Here is a 24,170-nt window from a genome sequence, read left to right on the forward strand (position 1 = left end):
AACGCTTTCCTCTTTAGTAAGGTGGATCGACTCCATTCTAACTCACCGGGGAGAGTACAGCCTGACCCACTAGGTAACCTATTGGATGCCAAAGTGCCTTGCTCTGTAACAGTTGCAATGTGGAGGTGTGGGCAAATAAAAACCCGATCTTCCTTTTAATTGGGATGAGTTAACGTGCTGTATTACTTGGAGACTGTGTGCACACTACATCTTGTCACATGGTCCATTTTCCATTCACTCGTCTCTCTGCGATCCATTCAGGGGGTATTCAGATGAGCAGTAAGAAGATGATGTCAATACTCCGTCTAGCACACTTGACAGCCGAGCAAATTCAATTGAACTGACTCCGCCTGACTAATGCGAGACTTGTCCACGGGCTTTCCACACTACCGCGCGTCTGTCTGCATGCCTGGTGCTTTCTGACAGAGCCCCTCCGCCCCCCATACACACACACACACACTCTTCCCCAGTCACTCACCTTCAACTGTGTGGAGGAGTCTGACGCACAGGACCAGCGGCAGCCAGGACTCTTCTTGCGAGCGTGTGGCCACTGAGCAACATGTTCCCGGCGTGGACACGGTCAATCCGCACCGGGGGCTTGACAATAGCACCGCGGACCATGGTTAGTGTCGGACGGACAGGACGGGTCGGACAGGTGTTGGTCTCCTGTTGGTTTCTACTGTCAACGACTTGTGTCCTCACCGCTCAGGCTCAAGGTAAGACGCGCGTCTGAGGTTTTTTTTTTTTTTTATTTATTTTTTTTTTTAGTTGTTGTTTGCTCTTTTGTTTGTTGACACAGTGTAGATACTAATGAAACAAGAAAGTCTTAGTCTTGTCCAGAATAATGTGTGTGCGCGCGAGCGCGCGCGCGCTGGGTGTGCATGGCTGTAATACAGTTAAGGTCGTAAATTAAATATACATCTGTGTGTGATAGTGTGTGCGTGTGTGTCTTACTGTATTAAATCAGCATCACATCCACTGATAAAATGTGTCCCTTGGTTAAATATTAAATATTTCCCTCATACTGTATAACAGCGTGTAAGCTGACCAGAGGACCACTTGAAAGCTAACTGAGCTATGCAACCCCCCCCCCCCTCAAGTGCTGTTGAAATTAGGTTTAACTCTTCGCGGACATGCCTTGTGCTCACCTTGGTATATATATAGTGATATAGCATCTGTTGTGTAGCCTGGGTTCTGCTCCCAGTTTTCTTCAGCAATCAAGTAGTCAACGACTGAACACTGAAGAAGTACCTGGCGCCCCCCCCCCCCCCAAAAAAAAAACACATACAGGCTGCTTAACCAATGCAGAAGTAGCTTTGACTGATTGAGTGACTACTCCAAGTAATGGTTTGAATGCACTCAGCACACATTGACATCAAAACGCCCAATCCACATTTGGAGATGGTCCATGCTGCAGAATGTATCCTGGACCACAATGACTTCATCTCAGTTAATTGTAGTGCCATTCATTGGAAGGAAAAACGTTTTGATATAGTTTGTTCTTGTGGGGTTAAAAAGAAAAAAATCTAAACAAAAATAAATGAACCAAAAATCTCCATCAAGCTCTGTAGATGTGAGCTCAGTATTTCACTCTGTGTCTGAATAATCTTATGAGTATCACATTTTAACAGCGACTGTCTCTAATGGATCAATACTGCTGTTTCAGACACACATGTCAACTCATTATTCACTGGTTTCCATCCTGACATTCGCTAGACCTGCACAAAACTCAAACATGGGAAGCTTCTGTATGCACCATGATCTCTGATAATAAAGATAAATGAAGACATCAGTCATTGAGGAAACTTGACAACACATGGCTCCTTAAAAATCAGCACAATTGCAGCAATAATTAACACTGATACGTTAAAGACACACACAGTGTACTCATATTCAATCATTTCATTAATTAATTCTCATTTAGATTTATTTATTATTTAGCTAGTTAACAGCTACAAGGACAGAATATTTTAAAGGGCTCTCATTACTAAAGAACAGATGTATGATGCTTTTTCCTTTCTGTCATCGTGATCATTTATAATCATGGCCGTAAGTCTTTTTTCTCAATAAATCAGGCAGGACTCAGTAGAGACAAGTGCATCCCTGTAATTGGTATTTAATGTGACCCAGAATGTATTGTATGTTCAAACTACCAAGGAATGTGGACAAATGCAACCTGCAGCACCTCCAAATATGGTCCTAGATCAGATCCCTCAAATGCGTCCTAAATTCATCCTGGGTGTGTTCATGCACTTGCCGGTCACTTGTGATTGGATTCCTCAAGACAGATATTGATGCAAGGTCTCATCAGTTTACTAACGACTCCATCAGAGCTCTGTGTGTCCTGGGAGTGCAAAGCCATGCAACGATGTTCAGATGTTGTTGAGCAGATTTAGGAATGCAGAAGGGTATTTGCTCGTCTGATAATAGAACATACCTCCTTTGAGAGTATATGCTTTCTCTCATGACTCCGAACACAGGCACACATTGTGGTTCTCAAAGCTCCTTGCTCTTAAAACTTGGAAGGTCCCTGGGTGCAAATATGCACTGTCTCAGGTGGTACTCTTTCTGTCTGTGTTTTCTGCGCAATTAACATCAGACAGATACAGGAACCTTTTGTCCTACATTGTAGTGAGCCTCAAATTGTCCACAGCCCTCCTTTTGGCAGTGGTATACATCTGGGCCTTTTGGCACTGTATGCCTCTTTTTTCCATTTCTTCTAACTGCACGGTCTCTGTGACTCAGTTTTAAACAGCTAGACATATTATTATATCTGTTTTTTATATGTGGTTTTGCACGTGTGTCAAGAGGTGTTCTTCTTATCCCATCATGGATTAGTAAATTGCATAAGGACCATCTTGTGTGTCACAGTGGGGCATCAACACACATCCAAATACTCCCTCATTTCAGTAGCAACAGCTCTTTGAGGGAATAGCCCATCTGAATCATTGGTTACATACTGTTACCCTAGAATCTACAAGTGTAGACACAGCCTTTGAAGAAAAAAAAATGGCTTACTGGGAGCAGAATTCATGTGACATAGTGTACAAGTGGACACAAAGGATCATGGTGTGACATCTCTTGCAGGGTTATGTCTAAAATCATAGATCCAGAATATGGTGTTACAATACATAACCAACAGTTTCCTTCTTTTCTTATCAGAGATGTGAGAGTAGAGGGAGATAAGAGGCTGCCATGTCTCCTTATTAGTCATCTGTCAGTGGTTGACGTGTTAATGTGTTAAGTGTAAGAATAATGAGATATATAGTAGCCCAGATGTAAGACTGAAAGCAAGGATGGATCCTGGCAATCCAGGTAAGTTAATACGTGTTTTGTGTATGCTAACTGGACTAGAATTCCATCAGCAGTTTTGGTGTACACAGTCTTCAGATTAAACAGCAAGATCAATAACATTTATATGTTTATTTTTTATTATTATTATTATTATTATTATTTTTGTTACAGTGGGTCATATAGAACCACAAAGGAAATGCTCTTGTCTGACAAATAACTCATTTACTTTTCTAGGCCTCACTGGAGAAAAAAAGACACCTTGAAAGTTTATTCATATGAGAAGTGTTTTTTCTATGCATGTCCTCATTCCAGTCTTATAATCACAATGCTCTGTGTTCCAAGGTGCTAAAAGCAGCATAATCCTTTTGCTTGTTTGTTTTTGAATGGGTCCCATTGCTCTGAAGTGCCCCTAACCTTATCTAAATAGAGTCTCAGGTGTCTCTTATTATGCAGGGCATAGTTCCTCTAGCTGTTATTAGCATTCTTTTCTCAAGATTGTCTGTCTTGAGTCTGTGAGTATCTGTTGCTTCCAGGACTAGGTCACAAGGCTTTGCTCCTTGCCCTCCCCAAAACAGATCCCTTGTCATCCTTGCTGTAGATATTCTGGCCCCTCGAATATACCACTGTACATATGCATTGATGAGTGATTCACACCTCTGTTTGGCTGCTCTTTTGAGCTCTTTTGAGCTTCCTCTATGGTGCACAGTTGTTGAATGTGATTCTTTAGTGAAGCTGCAGTTGCAGTCTTTACACGGGGTCCTCTTGGCATCAAGAGAGGTCTCCTTCTTCTGAAGTAGGAAGCAGATATTATCCTTTTGCCAAATTCTTGTTTGCAAATGACTGCCAGTGCCTGTGCATAAAGTCAGGGATTCTGCAGTCATTCCCTAAGAGGGGAGGACCTCTGAGGATGTCATAAATTAGCGACACACAGGCACACAAGCTTCCCCGGGGAACTAGAGGTGGCATGTACTTGTTTTTCAGCAGGTTCCTACTGAGGCTCCTGCAGAGTTTAATACAGCTGGCTGTTCCAGTGCACAAGGGGATACATGATCAATCCATGGGGGAACCTTTCTACAGGCTGTTCTCAGCAAGCCATTTTAAGACTCACTCATCAAAATACCAAGTAAACAGATGTCAGTTTTTGTCTTTCTTCCCCTTTAGCAGTTTTTTGTTTCTCATTCATTCCCATAGCCTGTTTCTGAAATATGTGTGTCTCGCAAGTAACTGTGTGTTCTCTGTGTCCATATATTCAGCTGTAAAACTGTGTGAGTGTGTGCTTGCTGGTGCTCATGTTTCTGTCTATCGAGCTTTAATCTAGATAGCAGCATTGACATTCTGCCAACCGGCAGCTGCTATAATTTTCTGGACGTACGTTATTATGCAGCTTGACAGCTGTCAGCCATTTCCAAATCTTTAAATCTTATAGTAATCCGCCATGCTTACAAAAAAACATTTGTTTAAAACACTCTGAATCCTTGTGTGATTAAAACTCCCCACCCTAATGCGGGCACTAGATCATAATTCATCTACATCAGTGACACACTAACACACAAACACAAGCCTATCCACAGAGAGATAGAAAAATCAATATATACCAGATTACACAACTCCATCAGCAGAAATACCCTTTTAATGAAATCTCAGGAAACTCATGGCTCCTACAAAGACTGATGAAGTACATGTTCACCTTCATCCACCTGAACAACACCCACAACAACACAAGTAAGCCCAATCTGTTTTGCATGTATGTGGCCGTATAAAAGAAGACCATTAATTACAGACTGACCACATCTAAATTTAGCTGTGATAGTAAATCATAAGAACTCTATGGGATGATATAGCTGCATTTCCCACAACACAAGTCATATATGTTAAAGAGTGATGAAGGAGTGTGGTAGCAACTCAGCTGCAGTACCATAATTACACACAGTGTTTATTTAAGATGTGTGTAACTTGCTGTTTGGCCTCTTTGCAATGTGGCCAATATGGTTAGCACTGATGCCTCCCAGCGAGAAGGTTCTCGCTAGAAAGTTCGAGTCCAGCTCAGACCTTTCTGGGAGGAGTTTGCATGGTCTCCCTGTGTCTGCGTGGGTTTTCTCTGGGAACTCTGGTTTCCTCCCACCTCCGAAAGCATGCTCGTTAGGCTAATTGGGTTGGTTGTATGTCTCTCTGTTAGCTCTGCGATAGGCTGGCGACCTGTCCATGGTGTACTCCACCTCTCGCCCAATGACAGATGGGATAGACTCCAGCAACCCCCGCGACCCTTGTCAGGATTAGATTAGAGGAGTAGTAGAAGGTGAGATGGGATATATATATATATATATGCATATATATACCTGCTCAATTGCTTGTTAACACAAATACCTAATCAGTCAATCACATGGCTACAATTCAGTGCAATTTCGCATGTAGAGGTGATGAAGACAACTTGCTGAAGTTGTGAGAGGTCAGAGGTGAATGGACAGACGGGTTGGAGATGACAGAAAATCAACAGCAACTCAAATAATTACTCGTTATAACCAAGGAAGGCAGAATAGCATCTCTGAATGCACAACACATTTATCCCGATATTATGATAATCACGAATATTATGTGTTGATTGATTTAACAGATCTATTCATATGTAAAATAACATGAATGCTTTTTAAAGTTCTTAAAGTTTCCTTTTTTTCTATCTTTTGATGCCAAAATACAATTAAATTACTAATTATATGATCCAATATTTGTATTGTACACACATACACCTGAGCAAAAAGAAAACCCCTGGATGAAACGTTGGATAATTTAACGTGCAGCGTCGGTCACCACCATCACGTGATATTGTCAACAGACCAGCGTGTATCGAGAACGCCAGCGCTCAAAAGACGAAATTATTAACAGAAACGGACATGATACTGATACTGAGCAAGGTAGTTATCTATTGTTTACCTTAGTAGTTGCGAGTACCTGTGAGACATGTCGGAAACATGCAGCAGTGGCGTATTTGCGTCAATAAAGAAATTTGAGGGAGCGGTGGCTAGGATTTAGGAATGGTGACCCGCCACTCCTAAATGAATGTAGAGGAAACACTGTGTGGGTGTTGCGTGACTTTGTTTTCGTTCCGTTTGAGTAGCCCTTAACTGTGGTTCCGGCATATTATTTTCTGACGGTATTCAGGAAACATTACGATCAATTAATTGTAGCGCTTAATACCACGATTTATTCGGGTAATTGAGTAACCGTGACATCCCTACGTCGAACCTTGAAGAAGATGGGCTACAGCAGCAGAAGACCACACCGGGTGTCACTCCTGTCAGCTAAGAACAGGAAACTGAGATTACAGTTCACACAGGCTCAACAAAATTGGACAACAGAAGACTGGAAAAACAATACCTGGTCTGACGAGTCTTGATTTCAGCTGCAACATTCGGATGGCAGTGTCAGAATTTGGCATAAACAACTTGAAAGCATGGATCCATCCTGCCTTGTATCAATGGTTCAGGCTGGTGGTGGTGGTGTGATGGTGTGGGGGATATTTTCTTGGCACACTTTGGGCCCCTCAGTACAAACTGAGCATGGTTTAAATGTTGTGTCACAAAGATCATATCATCTCAGACTGGTTTCTTGAACATGACAATGAGTTCACTGTGCTCCAATGGGCTCCACAGTCACCAGGTCACAATCCAATAGATCTGCAGCAACTGTGTGATGCTATCATGTCAATATGGACCAAAATCTCTGAGGAATGTTTCCAACAACTTTTTGAAAGTATACCATGAAGAGTTAGGGCAGTTCTGAAGGCAAAAGTGGGTACAACCTTTTACTAGCAAGGTGTATCTAATAAATTGGCCGGTGAGTGTATATGTGTTTATATATATACGACAACACAACAAAACAACATATAGATAGATTGGGTTGAAATCATGTTTTCTTGCTCTGTTAGTGTGCTCACTTATGTAGCGCTTGCACTGGGAATTGTAACGGCCAGTGAGTAATCTGAAATATCTTTGAATAGCAAGATTTTGCCACTACAAAGTTTCGTTATACCAATGTCACATAGACTGAAAGGTAAAATATAGGCTACTCAAATTGGATTTAATTTTTTATAGTAACAGCAATAATTTTGTAGCATGGTTTTTTTCTTGGACCAACTTTAATCACACAGTTGAGAGTGGTTTTGTTTCCATGTCCCCTTGTTTACTGATGAGACTGAGGGTAGAAGAGCTGCAGGGGGAAACAAACAAATTCTTCATGTATTAATTCTGGCTAAAAGTCTAATCAATCTGACATAGGGCTGAGAGGCATCTCAGGAATGGAAAATGTCTCAGAACAGCCCCTGAGCTGGGACAGAAACTGAAAGAAAAAAAATGACCTTGGATACTGAGAAGAATGTGAAGTAGCACTATTCTTTTAATTTGTCTAATATCACTTTGGCAAGGGAGGCATCTTTGTCGAATTCTAAGGAGCCATTTCAAAAGCCTTTAAAATGGTGTCACTCCATTCATCTGGGGAAAATATGGATTATATCTACGCAGTTTTCTTTTACCTAACATCTGTTTTCAAGCCCCAAGCAGTTCCATGTAAACATTTAAACAACACAAAGGCAACACAGGGGAAACTAGTGAAAGAAAAAACAATGCTTTTTATGGCATAATGCACTTGCTGAATCTCTGCTCTCATCCGGCTTGCCCCTCCTGGGGACTGGTGAATGTATTCTTGTGTTGTGAATAAAATGGCAAAAGACATAAAGAAATAGAAAAATGGAGGAAAAACCGTGGGGATGGGGAGCCTATTTTAATTCCTCTCCTTGCCGTAGTGAAAACAACTCGTCATACCAATCTATTTTTCTTTGTAGCTTCAGTGAATTCACGTCACCCTGCTCCATTCTTGTCCTGACATCAAACCAAGCCTATCACGTCCCCAACAGCACAGTACCTTGGAGTAAAAGATGCCATGGATAGGAAGGAATATTGCTTTTAAACGTAATGCATTAACATGAAAAAAGTCTGCTGAACCAAAGCACACAACATATGCATCTAAAGAGGATGGGGAAGGAAAACACAGATTTTTGCTTCCAGACAAATCCTGTTGCTGCATGCCGGTTTCTTCCATATGAAATTTTTCTGTTTCCATTTTCTATAGATGCAACAGGCATTAAAATTGGGTCAGTGGTTGGAAGGTTATCAGGGTTGCAGCCACCAGATAAACCATTCCATTCCATCATGGCATCGGAAGTAGGGTCCTTCATTCCAGATTCCTTACTCCTCCCCATCTGCACCATATAGTTTGCTGCTCTGCTCAGGTTGTGCTTAGCAGCAGGCCTACCAGGTGTTCTGGGGCAGCTAACGAAATGCATGTAGCTGCTTCTCAATGCTTTGTTCTTTGTATTGATTAGTACCAGAAGTGATTCTCAATCCCCATCGTCCTGGTCTTGGACACACGGGATCGTGACCATGTTTGCTTGTTTCAAACACCTGTCATCTTCCTCCTGCCTAAGAACTTATGGGAGCTCATCATCTGTGACTTACCACTATGGTTTTAAAAACAAGTGGTGTGCAACAGAGCAACCTGCATGGAAAATGCTAACACGTTGACTGCTAAATCTAAAGAAATCTACACCTACAGTCTCATTCAACAGGCTTTTTAATTTGCCTTAAGCCTGTATGCATGTCAGAATGGAGCATTGCAGCACTTCAGTATATACATACTGTTCGTTTGATTGCTTGTCCCTGTCTGTAACATCAGAAGCTTGTCAGTTAAGAAGTAATGGTGATGCAAGCTGACAGCAGTAGGGCAGACTTCTTCTCTTTGGCTTATGTCACATCTGGAGTTCCTTTCCTTCGTATCTCAATATCACCCATGAAAGTGCTTTAGGTGCAAAACTAAAAACATATGGCACATAAGGCGGGATGCAGCCTCAGATGAAAACCTTGACAAAATGTGATTTTCCTTTTTAAGAAAGTTTACATCAAAAGACATACTTTGAAAAAGACGCATAAAAGAAAATTCACCCGCTGAAAAACTGCATTTTGTGGCTGTATTAGATAGGTTAATACTTCATTCATATGGGAACATGCAGACGTCCAATAGCTCCCGTTGTACAAACTGGGTATGTTATGCAGTCTCTACTTGACAAGCATATACCATATGTCATTCTATAGTTCATTTGAAAATATAGTATAGCAGTATATGTTAAATAGGAAATATACCTCCCAGCCCCAATATACAACAAACTACCAACAAATAGGTCAAACTACATATACACACACACACACACACACACACACACTAAAGAAAGAAAAGAATTGACTAGTAAGATTTCAAGCGCTTGATCAAAATAAACATACTCAAAGCCTCCAGAATAAAAGGGGTGGTCCTGCACGACCTAGGAATGTCAATATTGCCTGGCAGCTCCTTTTGAAATCAGCAAATTGAGAAACTTATGGCTTTCATTCTGCCTCTGCATGCTTACAGGATTAATAAGAGGGCCATGGATAGCCAATGCTTGACAATGAAGCATGAATCCGCCAATACTCAAATCGAGTTTGCTGTGTGATTCTGCCTGGAATGATTTAAGACCAGATTGGGAGAGTTCCTCACAGGTTAAGTGGGAAGCCTATGGTGCATTGCACATCTGAAAGAAACCAATACTGACAAGGATGAAAGAGATCTCGTGCAGATATTTAACAGAAACATATTCACTGTATATACTGTTTCTATTTAGTATTCCTGCTGTGCTCTGGGATACTGCACCAAAATTTCTCTCTGATGGAAATCTAAATGACAAATAAAGTCTGTCTAAGACATATTTGTTGTAATTCCATAGGCAGCTTGAAAGAAGAATCAGATGGATTTCCATGTAATTTTTTCCATGTAATGTAATTTTTTTTATTCATTTAATGTCAGCAGATGCACAAACATACACACAGAAAAAGTTTTCATGTACATCATTACATAAAACAGGATTTTCTTATTCTTACATATTACAGATTATTTCATTGTCTCTAAATGGAGCTCTAACAAATGATCAAAAGGGTATTCCAGAACTGCTTTCAGAACAACTAATGAAAGTGGAGCAGAAACATGGGGTCTTGGGTGAAAAGACAAAATCAGAAGCCTTTTTAGTATGATGTGTTATGTCTGATGGCCCTCTGTGCGAAATGCTTCCCGGTTAAGCCTACATCCCTGCCATGTCACAGCCACTGCCAACTGCAGTGAGGTCGGGGAGAACGGGGAAAAGAAAGAGAAATAAATATGGCTTCACATGTTGGCGCTGTGTGGGGTACTGATGGAGAAAAGAATGGAGAGCGCTGCATCAGTGGGGTAGAGATTGCTGTGGTGTACAGTAGCACAAATCCTAAATTCTGTGCAGATCCAACGGTAGCTAGGAAACAGCTGACAGTAAAATGTGGGGATCAAAGAGATTAGTGTGCCCAGTTTGAGCCCACACAGTAACCCTTCCACTTCTCATCCCGCTTGCCTTTTTATACTTTTACTCCGTGTTCTTCTGCTTTACTCTGTGTGTTTCACACCACCACATTTGGGTTATCTTTCCCATCAGTCTACTTTTTAAATCTAAACCCACCCTGTTAGACACTTTTTAGCTCTTCTTTCACAGACAGATGACAAGTATATAAAAAAAGGTCACAGTTTCAATTTTAGAAGCGAAGTAGGAGGAACGGAGAAAGGCAACCCCCCTCACTCACACACACACATGCTAGAGAAAAATAATGCCTACACGCGAGTAGTTCAGAAAAAAACAAAGACATTGCATCTGAAGGGAGAGGATGCACATGTCAGATGCAATCACTGCTCCCTTTTGTGATCTGAGTGAGATTTCCTGTCACTGGAGCTTGAGACAGCAGCCTGTTTAATTCTGCAGGGGAGTACCAGGTCCCTAATGGCCAAGCCACTGTCTCCTTCTGTCTCAGATCCAGAGTGAAATAACCGAACAAACGAGCCCAAGCATCTTCTGTTGGGGACGTGTGTTGTACTGCAACCAGGATGTCTTCTGAGAATACAGCCAAGGGGAGGGGTTACCTCTATATTGGACATGCAAAGACACTCTAGACAGAGACAGAGCTTTACTCTTGAGAATAAAGCCAAATCGGATATGCTTCACATGTGACATACATGATAGCTCAAAACTGATTTGTGATGGATGAATTAAGGAAAAGCATTGTGGCAGAAACGATGACAGGGATGGCTCTTGTAGTCCCTCTTTGTGAGCAGACATGAGGACACATGGGGGCCTACAGCTGTCCAGACTTCTGGTGCTGTTGCAGAGTACAAGTCAGCACGATTATTCATAAACCTTTCGCAAAGTTGTGGTCAGTCTATTTCAATTTGGGGGGCTTTTAAAGAGTAATTCCCTTGTTCACTGAAGAAAAAAAAAACGTTATCATATTTTATTGTAACAATGCTGGACATGTTCTTTGCCTGTGGTGACTGCAGAGATGGGAGAGTCAGTGGGATTACATCAATTAAATTAAACTGCTGCAGCCAATGTTTAATTTCATGAAATTCAATTAAAAAGCTTTATTTCCACTTCTACAATCACTCAAGGGGTACTCATATCCTAAGATTATAGAGGGAATAGTAAGAAGAAATGAACAGTCAAATATGTCTCTTTTAATGTCTTTGCAAGTGCTTTACAGAAAATGTACTGTCACTATGTGAAGAGAGAAAAGCTGCAACATAATTAAAGAAACAGAAGAGAATACAGATACTGTAATGGCATGACTCACTACTAGTGGTACCAACTACTTTTCAGCCTGTATCTTCTTATGTGAACTCACAGTGTTCAAATGTTATTACTGAAAATCCTTTTACACCCGTATAAGTTAAAGTGGACCCAGCACTCATCTTATCCATGCATTAGTAAAAAATAGTGAAGACGGGCGAACAAAAGAAAGGACAAGGCAAACAACCGAGAGAACATGTATTCTACCAGCCTTTTTACACACTCAGACTTCAGAGCTGACATATGCAAACTCAAAGGGTGGTGTGGTTTAAAAGCTTTAATCACACCACTACTCACAGCCCAATGTGGCATTCCGCTCTGCATCATTGAAAGCTTGTTTTATTAATGTTGTCCAGAGTGAGGTATGGTGGAGAAGCGGGCTTGGGCGTGGAGAGAGATGCATTGTACTCTTGATTTAAAGTGGGGTGGAGCAGAAACAATGCCCATGAAAAAAACATGTCAGGGCGGTGAGAAGCAGAACACTTCCATTACTTCAGAATACACTAGGCCTAAAATGGTGCATGAGAAAAGTGGATGTGAAGTATAGAGGAAATTCATTGAAATGTGTCAAAAAGCAGTGTAAAATCTATATTTTATGTCAAAATCTGCAGCCAATGCAGTTTTGGAAAAATTTGGATTTTCCAAGATGTCACTCAAAATGCCTTGACTCCATTTCTGGTTGACTCTGTGGCATTAATCCATCATGTGATTTTTTTGTGACACACGCAACACAACCAAGACAAAGTATGTTGTCTTAGTTAAAGTTCGAGCAGTCTTGTGAGTCCGAGGCCTAATTGCTTTCATTAGCAGCTCAGTCCACACCAGTAATTCTGCACAATTAACCAGCTGCCATCAAGATGTTATTCTGCAGTGATACATGGTAGCAAAGGTAATTAATTCTGCCTTAAATTAACGATTTCTTATTTCAGATACTTGTACAATAGTTTTTTTTTTTGTTATTCCACAGGGGGAGACCACTGAGTGTTCTTTTGTGGGTCATGTAGAAATGAGGAAATGCACACTGTTGATGGAAATCAGGAGCCATTGCTGTTTGACAGTGGGCACCTTTGCAGTGATTGCCTGTGTTATTAATTTGTGAGATGAGAGGAGGCAGGCTCTTCCAGCCTCTGATGGTTACGCACCGCATTAAAGAACTGCTGCTATGAATGACACTCAGGACTAATGAATATGAATACATTTATAAAAATAGGAACACGCTCCCCTCTCATAACAGATTGCAGAGTGACAGTCACAGCGGCTGGGCATGGTTGATGAGAGAGGGAACCGCTGCCCCTGGAGACGGAAGATGTTTTTTAAGGACCTCCTGCCATCGTATGATATGGCTTACTTTATGGACAAAAACAATATCATATATGATATATTAAAACCTGTGTCAGGCACAATGTTAGATCACTGAAACGTTGATTACCCCGGTGGGCTGTCTGGTTCCTCCATTTGTTTTGCACACCAAAGCAAACTGATTCTTTTGTTTTAGATATTAAGCCCTCAAAGAGAATCTGTGTTAGTTTTGAAACTCTACAGGTGTTTTATTGATAGCTGGTGATTTATGCTGCATAAACAACACATTTGCATTGCCTGTCAACCGACTTAGATTGTTCCTGTGGAAGCACAGTGCAGCAATTCATTGTCATTAACACACAATTCACTGCGTGTAGACTTACCTTGGGTTGTAGTTGCCACCTTACATGGCCATTAATGTTGAATGACTGTTAGGTGAATGACATCCGTTCATATTTTATCTTGAAGGAAATAAGGAAGTGCTTTTGGCTCTGTGGATGGATTTTTCGCTGAAGCAGCTGACAGAGATGACAACGATATGCAAATGTATTTGTCTGCTTCCAAATGTAATTGATTGATTGAATAGGTTTACTTGACTGGGTGCAGATTAGTAATTCAACAGGCTATTTGTCAAGCTGGAAAAACAGGAAGCAATAATAATAATAATGATGATACTGCATTGGTTGTATATAGCGCTTTTCCATTTTAGATGCTCAAACTGTTCAAAGGAACCAGGGAAAACCAAACTGTATTTTCCCAAAGACTCTGTGTAATATTATATTTATATGTAAGTCTAAAGTACAGGCAGCAACAATCTCTCAAACACCAGTAAAGACTTTTATTGAGATAAGTGGGATATTCATTGTCTCCTGACAGATGTAACCTTGGTGAGTGTCCTCTGACAGCTACTTGAGTGGCGTATCAGACTGTGAACAGCGAACAGTGGACATGACTGACACTATGGTGCCAATCAGACTGAGCCAGGTTTCCTGTAGAGCAGTGGCTCAGTATTTAAGGAGAAAGCTGGTTTAATTGAATTAGACTATGCCATTGAATACAAACCATCAACTGAACTAATTAACAGCAGTAACAGCAGAAACAGCCTTAACAGCTTCACAGTGTGTCAGAGACATTTAGCCCTCTACGTATACAGTCCACACTGTTTTCAGGCATCTGCATTGTGTGCCATGCTTGCTACTCAATTCATTTATTTTGCACTTGAATAACAGTTACTTTATAATCCATTCTCAGCAGCCAGAATTAGGTTAGAAGTACCTCGCCATCAAACCATTCTGCTGAAAATTGAAGAGGCATAACAGATAGATAAAAGCACTTCACGTTGCCCCTGAAAAAAAAAAACAAAATTTGTTTGTGCATTCAGAGAGAGACAGACAGAAAAATAGAGAGCAGATGTAAGAGCAATCTCAAAAAAATGATCATCATTTTCTCTCAACTCTGCATTCTGAGGTTACTTGCGTATTTTGTTGTTATTTGTATGCCCGCTTATCTGTTTTTATGGTGTTGCCCTAGATTGTGTATGTTTGTGGTTCTAAATGTTCACAAGAATAAAAAAAAACAGCAAAACATGGAACTTCTCCGATCTACTAGGCTTGTCAAACACTGTTAAATTTGAACTTTCCCACCACTGAGCACCAGGGGCGTCCTTCTGATTCAACAGGGCTGCCATTTTCTTCTGAGGGTGGCTTGGTATGGGCTGCTTCTGGGGGTCAGGGGTCAATTCAGCATTATTGAATAATACTAAATAAATAGAAATCTGTTCTGGCCGTCGCTGATCCCTGTTGTTTCTTCTCCTCTTAGTTCCCTGGGGTGATAGACAGCAGCTGGAGCCGTGCATTCTCTGTAATGGCCTGTATATATGCAGGGTTTCATATTTCAATCACTGCCACGGTGGTAGAAATTGGTGGTTTAATATGAAGCTGGAATTGAAAAGTGGCTATCGTGTCTGCATGAGGGAACACATTTGAATCCCGGAGGAGAAGGTTCTTGGCAGCCGCTTCTGAAGTGTAAACCGTCATGTTCTCGGGAGTGGGGTCTAAGTTAGAGCCACAAGTGCTCCAGCAACTTTCAAGCCTTAGCCAAATGATTTTTCAGCGACAGTAGCAAGGACGGACACAAGATTTGTGGAAGTATTTCATAATAGCCTCATAATCAATGATTCATCACTGGAAATATTAATGAGCCATAAATGATGTATCGCACTCTGATGAGGTAGATCTAGAATCACATCGTTAAATGTCACAGGACTGTTAATCCTAGGGAATAAGGTATTTGTATAATTGATATTTTGTGTTCCTTGCAAAATGCAAAATGATATTTGTTCTTTCTAGTTCTGCTATGAGACCGTTGAAAATAAGTTTAATATTTTCACCTTTTGTTTCTGGCTGTCACTTCTTTCTGTTACTCGCACGGTCTCTGCTTTCTGCTACATTAACTGGATATTCATAATGTGACTAATAGTGGTGCCTTTGAATAGGAAGGATCATATTTAATTTTCGTGCATGAGAGGGAACAAGGCAGCGGATAGAGAGAGTGGAGCACAGGGTTGTGTGGGGAAGATAAAGGGGAAGGAGGGAGAGAATTAGATCAAGCGATGAATGGAGCTGCACTGGGGCATGAAGCTTATGACCAGGCAGTAGTGGGACAGATGAAGGGAGGCGAGATGAGTCTACAGATTACAATGGGAATATAATCAGTCTATCCACCTGATAGCATTGATTGACCTGTACCAGTATCTCCTCAATTCCATATCTCAGTGCTAGTACAAGTATGAGGGTGCATTGTTCTATTCCCAACAATGCTGCCTTCTTGGAAGAAAATGTTCTTTCTGTCTCCTTTTTCCCCCAATAACTATTGCCAAGAGGGGATTCGATTATAAAGAAAAAAAAAGTCAACCGGTGGCCGCAGCAGTATTTCTTCGCTCCAGCAGCTGCAGTCACTGGTTGTGTTTATCACTTAATCGATTACGATCACAAGGCAGTAATTTGCAGGGACTTGCAGGGACATGATTAAAGATCTGCTAGCGGTGCGTGGTAGCTGAAGTTGGGGCCCCGGTGTCAGCTTGATGAACACATGCTAACATACATACACACATACGCAGAGCCAATGCACTGGTAAGCGGGAAGAGCTGGAGGAAAAGTGGTGCATTCCTGTCATAGACATCAGTGGCTTTAAATCTCCTGAGCTAACCTTTTAATGCTCTCAGATTCTTATGGCTGACTGGATAATTGATTGTGTTTGGCCTAATGGGATTAAGAAGCAGTAGTGGCCTTGGGCTGGACACAGTGGCACTGCTGGCAGCAACGGTGGTGGATTGGACGATGCTAGATAGAGGCATAGAGTGAATGGAATGTGGACTGTCTTGAGAGTGAGGCATGCAAGAGAGGAGGACAGGGAAAGACTACAAGAGTGAGATGGAGAGGTAGGGGGCAGGACAGAAAGAGGAAAAAAGGAGCATTTTGGTAAAAGATAAAGACAGGGAGGATAGATAGCTGCAGGTCTTCTTCCCGGTCCACCCCTAATTAGCTGTATGAGAAAAGCTGGTGGTATCCCCAAGTGAAAAGCTTGTTAGCGTAAGAGATGCTATCTGCTGGCTATTGGTTTTGGCTGTGTTTTGCTCACTGGGTAAATCACTAGGTCTGCGGTGTGCAGTGAGATGAAAGCAACGGGCAAATGAGAGCCAAGGTGGGGAGGCCCAGCCCCCTCTTATCACCCGGTATATAGGCTGTCCCATCCTCACATATCAACCGCTGCTGTGCTTTAACTTCATCCCGTACACTAGAGCTTGTTTGTCAGTCTGCTACCCCTCCTTTATTTGCTGAATTATTTTTAACTTCCCTCCACACTTGGGACGAGATGAAAGCAGAAGTTTGTGTGGGAGAGTACTAAGAGATGAGGGTGCAATTTGTAATTTTTTGCTGGAGTTTTCACTATCGCCTTGGATTGCAGTTGTGGGTTGGCATCTCTGTTTCCACAGCAAAGAACTGCCATCAGTGCCATTTGTTATTATATCTTTTTTTTTCCAGCTTTTACGCCTACCGCCTCTCTAGTATGACACACAGGCACCTCCCTGTGCAACTATGCTGTATACAGCCAGGCAGAATCTCATAGTATTGTACGCGGGTTAACACATTGCTGGATTGCTGGCTCTATTCACAAGTCCAGCCAGCCAGATCATGCCGCAGATCCAGGTTTTGTCTCTTGTGAATAGAGAGGCTGCTGCAGCCCACCAGCCCTTTATACTGGGCTGTGTTTTCACTTGGGCTCAAAATATGCCACGTCAGGATAAATGTTGCCATTTTGCAAGCTTCGTCTGGCAAGAGTAATGATGCTAACATTTATCATTGTGCATATGTGTTGATGTGCTCATCAAAGACAATACAAGTGTTTGTTTAATGGGACATACCACAAACAAGAGAGGGAACACCAGACACCAGAGGCAGGGAAAAGGCAAGTGATAAATCTGGCGTGTGTGGAGTAGGCTATGTGTGTCTGCTTATGCTCTGGTAGGAATATGAGAGTATCGGAAACAGCGCCACACATGAAAAATCATCCCGTGTGTTTGTGAGTTACAGAAAATGTGTCACTCTGACCTAGCTGTCTGCCTATTCCTGTGGAAGAGACGACAGGTGAGGGGTTTCTATAGTTACCTTGAGTAGGGGTAGGGATGGAACGAGTGTTTTTGTGTAATACAACTTTTTTTACACCTCCTGTATTCTAGTGTTTTGGTGATGACTGATATTGTAGCGACATATGGGTGCAGCAGGTGTTACTAGTAGGTGAGTGCCGGCCTGTGCACATGGTGGATGCTAGAAAGGGCTATCAGTCCATCCCGTCTCACTCCGTGGATTCTTTCCAGAGAGCACTGTTGCCCTCACAAGGTTCCCTGCTGCCTTGCTGTCCTCTTTTGTCTACTCCCTTAATCCTAGCCCCACATCAAACACATGCAGCCCATTCCTGCAAAACTCTAAATCTCTTTAATTCTATCATCTGTTGCCCATTGAGGGCAGCAGTTTAGTCTTTATGCAGCACTTTAATGTGCCATTAAAAATGTGGCCAGGCCCTGTAGCAGCAGTTGGCAGTATTTGCCATGGGTTTCTGCGTCTAACCTCTGCATTGCCATATCCACTGACATATTTAATCATAAAGACTGAACTAAAACAGCTCTGTCTGAACACAAATTACATGTCTATAACATGGCTCCTCTAGATTTCACAGCCTTGGCCTTTTTACAAGGTAGTCACCATTTGGTTTCCAATGTAAAATTCTGACCTTAACCAATATCTGCTGAGGAAGCTTGTAACTGCTCTTGTATGAATATTGTTAACACTAGTGTCACAATATCCAGCAGTATCACTATTACTTTTACAGTGATTGGAAACTGTGCTCAGTAAATGAGTCCCCTTTCTCCTTAAAAGCTAGCAACACCCACACTAAAAACAATGGCAGAATAGTTCTGTCTCAGACTTGTTCCACTGTGAATTGTTTTCATCATTACAGCATGAGAATTCTAGATTAACCCTGAAGCATCTTAAGTTTAATACGCTGATAGTCTTGCCTTGTATGTAAGTCAGGGGTCACTGGTTTACTTCTACTAATGGGCAGAAGGATCAACTGGTATTGGCCCTCTGCCACTCCAGCAAGCTACTCTCATCCTCTCAGGCGATAGAAGAAGCTATGTCCTTAGCAGACCTGACATTCATACTAAGAGGAGTTGGTCTGTCTTAATCAGAGGAGCTCCCTATACAAGCAAAGACTCCCTGCGCTTAGTGCAGACCAGATTTGTCGTTCTGCTCTGCCGCCCAGCACATTTTCCATTGAGTCTAAATCAACTTATCTATCTATTGGAAAGACTCTAAGGAGATGAATAAAATACAAAGTAATAAAGAGCAATATTTAATTCTCTACGACTTGATACACTTTGGATATTACCCCAGCTAATAGTATAGTGCTAGCCACAATCGTTTCTTAGCAGAGCCACAGTGACAAGAGGAAATATAAATGCCCCTAAAACAAGCCACATGAAACAGACATTGAGAACGAGGTCACAGCACATACACCATCTCAATCAAAATCAAGCAAATCAAAAAATAGTGTGGTCATGTTGGAGTTTCCTCTAATACAAAAAAACAACAAAGATGTTGTGTGCTGTTGAGAACAGAGAAACCTCATTCATCTGTTTAAGAAGATTACGACTAGTAAATATTTTTTACCTATATTGTTTGCTCTGATATATCACTGGCAGCGCATTGCTCCAATCTGCTTTTTTTTTTTTTTTTTACCCACAGTGCTCCAGACAAAGATACACATTGGTGTTGTTTGATGGTGAGCCAGTATCAACACCAGTGATGTCAGTGATACTCTTTGTAACAAACAAAACAATGATACAGGATTAGCTTCCCAGCTATCAGGGACAAGCCAATGATGGCAGAGAAAAATGGGCCTTGTCTTTCCACACGTCAGCAAAAGCAACAAAACTAATCCAGGTCTGCATAGCATCCCAAGCATGCAGCAGGACAGAAACACAGGAGAGCAACAACATGACCCCCACCTCCCTCTCACTCTTGAAATGCTAGGTGCTGGATTATTCGTGGTGTGGCAGATCATCCGGAGCCCTTTCATCCACACAGTCAGTCTAAAAGGTAGATTAGAGGCCTGGTAATCTGACTGTGTGTGGTGACACATGTCAGCCATAGGATGTTTGCAGAGAGGATGTGGGCTAAATTAAAAATGGCTAGATAATCCAGGATATACAGGCTACAGGTTTTCCACTTTATTCCTATGTCAACTCACAAAAAAAAAACAAAAAAACAAAACAAACAAAAAAAACAAGTAGACTGTATGTACTGCATGGGCTCATATACATGCACACATTCCTCTGCCGGGCCTGTGGACTTTCTTGACATTACCACCCTGACATTACCTCCTCAGCACAAATCCGACCTGGATTCTTGTCACATCGCTCTATGGGCAAGACTCACATTTTCATTACAATGGAGCCAGTGGCACTGCACAACCTTTTTCTCCTCTCTTCCTATTCTTCTCTTCATCGCCATGTCAATCATCACAATGCTGTCACTCTGTATCTGTCTCTGAACTGAGTTGTCTCAGAGCTAGGATCCAGACACACTTGAGAGACCGAGGCAGATTTCTCACCCAGATGCTTCTCTCTTGAAGTTTCATTTCACTTTTTTCTTCCTCTCGACACATTCATAAGTTTCCAGCACATTCATTTTTTTACTTTACTTTTTTTTTTTTTTACTGATCTAATTTGCAGTATTTCCACATTTTAGATGAAGCCTGTACATGCGGAACAGAGTACACATGGCCAGGGAATTGAGAAGTGCAAATAATTCCCTCATGTGGAAAGGCTGCAATTAACTGGGGATGTCAGCCTTTGTAAAATATAATTGAGTTCAGGACGAAATGAACGTCTCTAATCCATCCAACAGAGCACTGTCAATCAATGGTGCTTGCATCCAAAAAACAACCATCATGCTTGTTTATATCTGTCTCTCCGCTGAGTTTTTGGACATTAATGCTTTGGCAGCTGCATTTCTTTTATGTATGGGCACACTGGTGACTTATCAGGCCAAGTGGGAGTGGTATGTCGTACTATAAGGAAAGGCTGGACATCTGTTTTCTGAGGTTTGGCTGAAGACAACAGTGTGCACTCAGGCATGGTGTCAAGCATGCATTACATTTTCCTTAGCACTGAGCATCAATAACCTCTGTTGGTATGCACAATCATATCAGTGACAATTATATCTATGACTTCACCTCAAATCCAAGGATAAAATAACATGGCCAGTTCAGTTATTCAGCTGGTTCTCTAATAGACCTCTGTCACTACTGTTGATGCTGTATATGAATTACCTTTCCTATCATTGCAGCGCCATACAAGGTGTCTCAAAGACATCCTCCAGGAAATGTCAGCCATTTACAACACTCAAATATTGCCTTTCATAGCATAAAACAGAGTTGACCTTAAGGTGTCTGGATAAATAAGCCCACTTAGAGAACAATCTATCATTTCTTGTCCTTTGTCATTCCTTTCCATCAGTCTCTCTTGCAACAGTAGCTGTTTCAGGTTCTGATCTTTGGCCTTTCCTTATTCAACTCCCTTATGACAAGGGCAAAGGACACAGACTCCTATGTGTTATGTGTCACACACCATTAAACTTTTTGCATGTTTTATAATGAACTATGCACAAACCAAGGGTTTTGACCCTTGAATAGTCCTTGAGCAAGACGTTGAACCCCAAGTAGCTCCCAGTGCAAGTAACTGATGACTGAATGTAGGTGAACTTGCATGTGTGAATGAGTGGGTAGTAGTGACACTATGAGTGTACAGCACTTTCTAGTCCCAATAGGCAAAAAAAAAGACCTCTTTAGAGAGTCTACACTGGCACAGTGTGCATTTGTTTTGGCTTTGAAAATAATCCCTCAGTCACCCAGCAAGACCAACCTGAGACTGTAGCTGTGGCTGAGGGAGCCCCTAATTGTGTTGAGCCCTCATTGAGGGTTATTCAGTGACACAGTCTCGTCAAACCAGTACAGCACAGGGATCCCAGAGTGAAAGCTGGACCTCTTTGATGTCAAGCTCCTTGACATCCTGGTCGAGGAACTTGATGATGTGCATCCTTTCCTCCTTCCATTGCAGGTCCTCTTCCTGGGTATCCCTCCACCCGGTCTGTAGCTCTGAAACTTAACTTGACAGTGAGGGAAGTGCTCCACTATTACAGTCTTCTCTTTTCTCTCCATGCCCAGAATCCTGTCTCTAGCAATCTGATAGTGATATGAGAAACAAAAACTAAGAATGCCAGTATCTGGTGCCAGAGCATAACATGACTTCCATCCTGTTTCCAAAAGACACATGTTTTGGCAAACAGAAGATGCCAGCACTATCTCTCTGGGGCCAACTTTATGTTTGAATCAATTTGCCACTTAGGTATCTGCAGCTCAGAACAATATTGTACTGCTACTCTGTCTCCCCAATGGCTATTAGGCCTCTGGGGGCTCTTTCCCCTCATTCAGTGAGGGGAAGGAGTGATGCTTTGTGCAGAATTATGGCTTGGCAGACAATTATGCAGCGTAACATTTAGCTTTGCACCTCAGCTTCCCATGTCATCATATGGGTTATGTGGACCACCATTATCACTCAAACCACACAAACCAACCACCCAAGAGACTATTGTTAACAGAGTTCTCCACTTACAGCTATGTCTGTGTTTGAGGACCTGTCTTGGTAGAGGTCTCTTCAAATCAGCAGCATGGAACTGATGCTGAAACTGCAGAAACATTTGCCCTGCTATTAAAAAAAAAAAAAAAAAACTAATTTGACAATCTTACAAAAATACATTTTTCACAAGAGTGGTATATACAAGAGCAGGGTACGGTCCCATGCTAATTCAGATACAATGAAACATATAGGAGATGGTGACACATTCACACATTCAATAGAAAATAACAATTGTGTCAACACTGGAACACAGTATTCCTTCTTTGTTTTTCAGTCCGTCATGTAGTTGCCAGCAGGAAGGTTCTGGAAGGTTCTGAAAGGTCCTTTACTCAGAAATGCACTGTCTAAACTAGATGGTACAAACTTCCGCAACTTGATAAGTCAATTGCTGTGGCCCTGGCCCCAGAACGTGGACATTCAGAAAGATTGGCTCTGGCCCTGGGTTGTGGTTCACTCTCGCAAAAGAAGTTCTTATCATACGTCTCCCTGTTTCTCTGGCTTTTCAGGTTCAATAATTGTGTGTGCTGTCTCTCATTCTTACGTATCCATAAACCTTTTTAGAAAAGGAATTAGCGTGTTGTACAGGACCTCTGTACCTCTGTCCTAATAGTAGACATACTATGAGGCGATGGGGTGACTTGACATTACAGTGGGCCTTTGTTGCTGGAAGTTCTTTGATGTCAGTTTGCTGTGTCCATGACTTTAGAGGGAGCCTGTCCTCACAGAATCTGGGGTTAAGATGCATAACCAAGGTTTTTCATCAAAGCCAGCTGTTTATCTCCAAACCATTTATCTCTAACTGGACTGGTTTGATCTTTTAGTGAAATATATTTAGGATTGACAGTGTGCTCGATTTATTCTATTCTGTTCTGGGGTTGTTGAGCAGGTAAATGAACTGTTGAATGATTCAAAAATGTAAGTAGACATTGTTATTGTAGGAGGAGTCTTGGAAAATCTATAACACGTCCCCATCTACGCTACATACTGAAATATGTGCTATTACAAAGCACTGGTGTGTAAATATCCAACATGAGTTTCACTGGAATCCCTGATAACTACAATTCTGTGCCTGCTTCTGAAACCCACCATGAATTATTTGGAATGGGATTATATACCATGTGTTGGTTTTAAGACCAGTTTCTTAAAAATTTGATATTCCAATATGATATTCATGTAATGTATTCAGCCAACTTTCTTTCAAATACAGGTAATGCCTGAAGCAATTTTATTAATTTGAATAACCCTAAAATCATAAAACATGCAGGAATAAATAGCAGTGCCCTGGTGTGCCTTTAAGTACAGATTTGAAAGTGAATAAATGAGGACAAATGTGTGTGTGTGGGAGAATGGGGAAAATGGAGGTGAAAGTGTTGGTGGGGTGTTGGGCATATGCGACCTGGGATCCCGATCCACTGGCAGAGAGCTCTGAGCCCTCCGTCAGCACATCACATAAAAGCACCAGCTTTTGCACGACTGCAAACTGAGAGTTTATTTGTTCCTCATTTGTTTTCCTTCCTTGCAGTGAGGACAGGTTTTCCTACCATTGTGAGCACATAAAACAGTCTGCCATTATCACAGCCGTAATCGACCATTACA

The 24,170-nt window shown here is 41.7% G+C and overlaps 1 protein-coding gene across 3 annotated transcripts in view; it reads left to right on the forward strand.

Annotated features, from left to right (window-relative positions):
* The first annotated feature begins 200 nt into the window (after positions 1-200).
* sdk2a (sidekick cell adhesion molecule 2a) overlaps positions 201-24,170 on the forward strand; it is an 80,500-nt gene continuing 56,530 nt past the window's right edge. For 2 of the 3 annotated variants that reach the window (XM_047572931.1, XM_047572933.1), the window contains exon 1: positions 202-716. In XM_047572931.1, the coding sequence (XP_047428887.1) occupies positions 560-716 (157 nt within the window). In that variant the 5' untranslated portion in view covers positions 202-559. Of the gene's footprint in view, positions 717-24,170 lie in introns of all 3 variants that reach the window. The other variant, XM_047572930.1, reaches the window with a different exon arrangement.

Source organism: Mugil cephalus, chromosome 20 (genome assembly GCF_022458985.1).
Source record: "Mugil cephalus isolate CIBA_MC_2020 chromosome 20, CIBA_Mcephalus_1.1, whole genome shotgun sequence".
Classification (NCBI taxonomy): Eukaryota; Metazoa; Chordata; class Actinopteri; order Mugiliformes; family Mugilidae; genus Mugil; species Mugil cephalus.